This window comes from Sphaeroforma arctica, assembly GCF_001186125.1.
Source record: "Sphaeroforma arctica JP610 unplaced genomic scaffold supercont1.11821, whole genome shotgun sequence".
NCBI classification, from domain to species: domain Eukaryota; class Ichthyosporea; order Ichthyophonida; genus Sphaeroforma; species Sphaeroforma arctica.
In genome coordinates, this window is record NW_014028737.1 from 131 (window position 1) to 789 (window position 659).

The 659-nt window shown below is 42.8% G+C and overlaps 1 protein-coding gene across 1 annotated transcript; it reads right to left on the minus strand.

The window, feature by feature from the left end:
• Positions 1 to 361: 361 nt before the first annotated feature.
• SARC_17724 (hypothetical protein) lies at positions 362 to 515 on the minus strand (the record flags this gene model as incomplete). Its single annotated transcript, XM_014288189.1, has 1 exon — positions 362 to 515. A coding segment is annotated over one exon (154 nt), but the record flags the coding sequence as incomplete, so codon positions are not given.
• Between the last annotated feature and the right edge of the window lie 144 nt (positions 516 to 659).

Here is a 659-nt window from a genome sequence, read left to right on the forward strand (position 1 = left end):
GACACTCCCCAGGGTATATGCAATACTTATACCCAGATCCTGCATACGGCAAGTATCGAGTATTGATTGATGAGAGAAAGAGCTAGAAACAGGCTGGCGCTCTTTGCTTATTCACAGATAACCTTATTCAACGTTTCTCAATAATTCACATTGCAAATATGAAAAATGTGTGACCACAAGTCAATCCCCTACCAAGTTAACATCCAAAAGAAAATATTCGTCGCTCGTTTCTCACAAGCACAATATCGATGCCAGCCAACACCCATACACACCGGATTGAGAAATAATGCCATTACGTATATCAGATACATGTCACCAAAAGTTTGGAATCAGTGTCACAGAAAGTGCCCAACGCCCTCACCTTCTTGCTTCCTGTCAGCAAAGCACAGCTCAAAGTGAAGTCCTGGTCCAAGAACGCCCGCACACTTCGGTAGCCATTGGGCAATCGAAGCAGATCGCGAAGGAATGCGGTGATGTCATGGCAGTGCTGCTCCAGATCGTCATTCGATGAAATTCTGAGTGAAGTGTTCCACATATGACAGTTAGCTGTTGAGTTCGAACATGTTTTCATAGGAAACCACTATGCTATATACATATATACATACACATACACACACACACATATATATATACACACACACACAAACACACACACACAC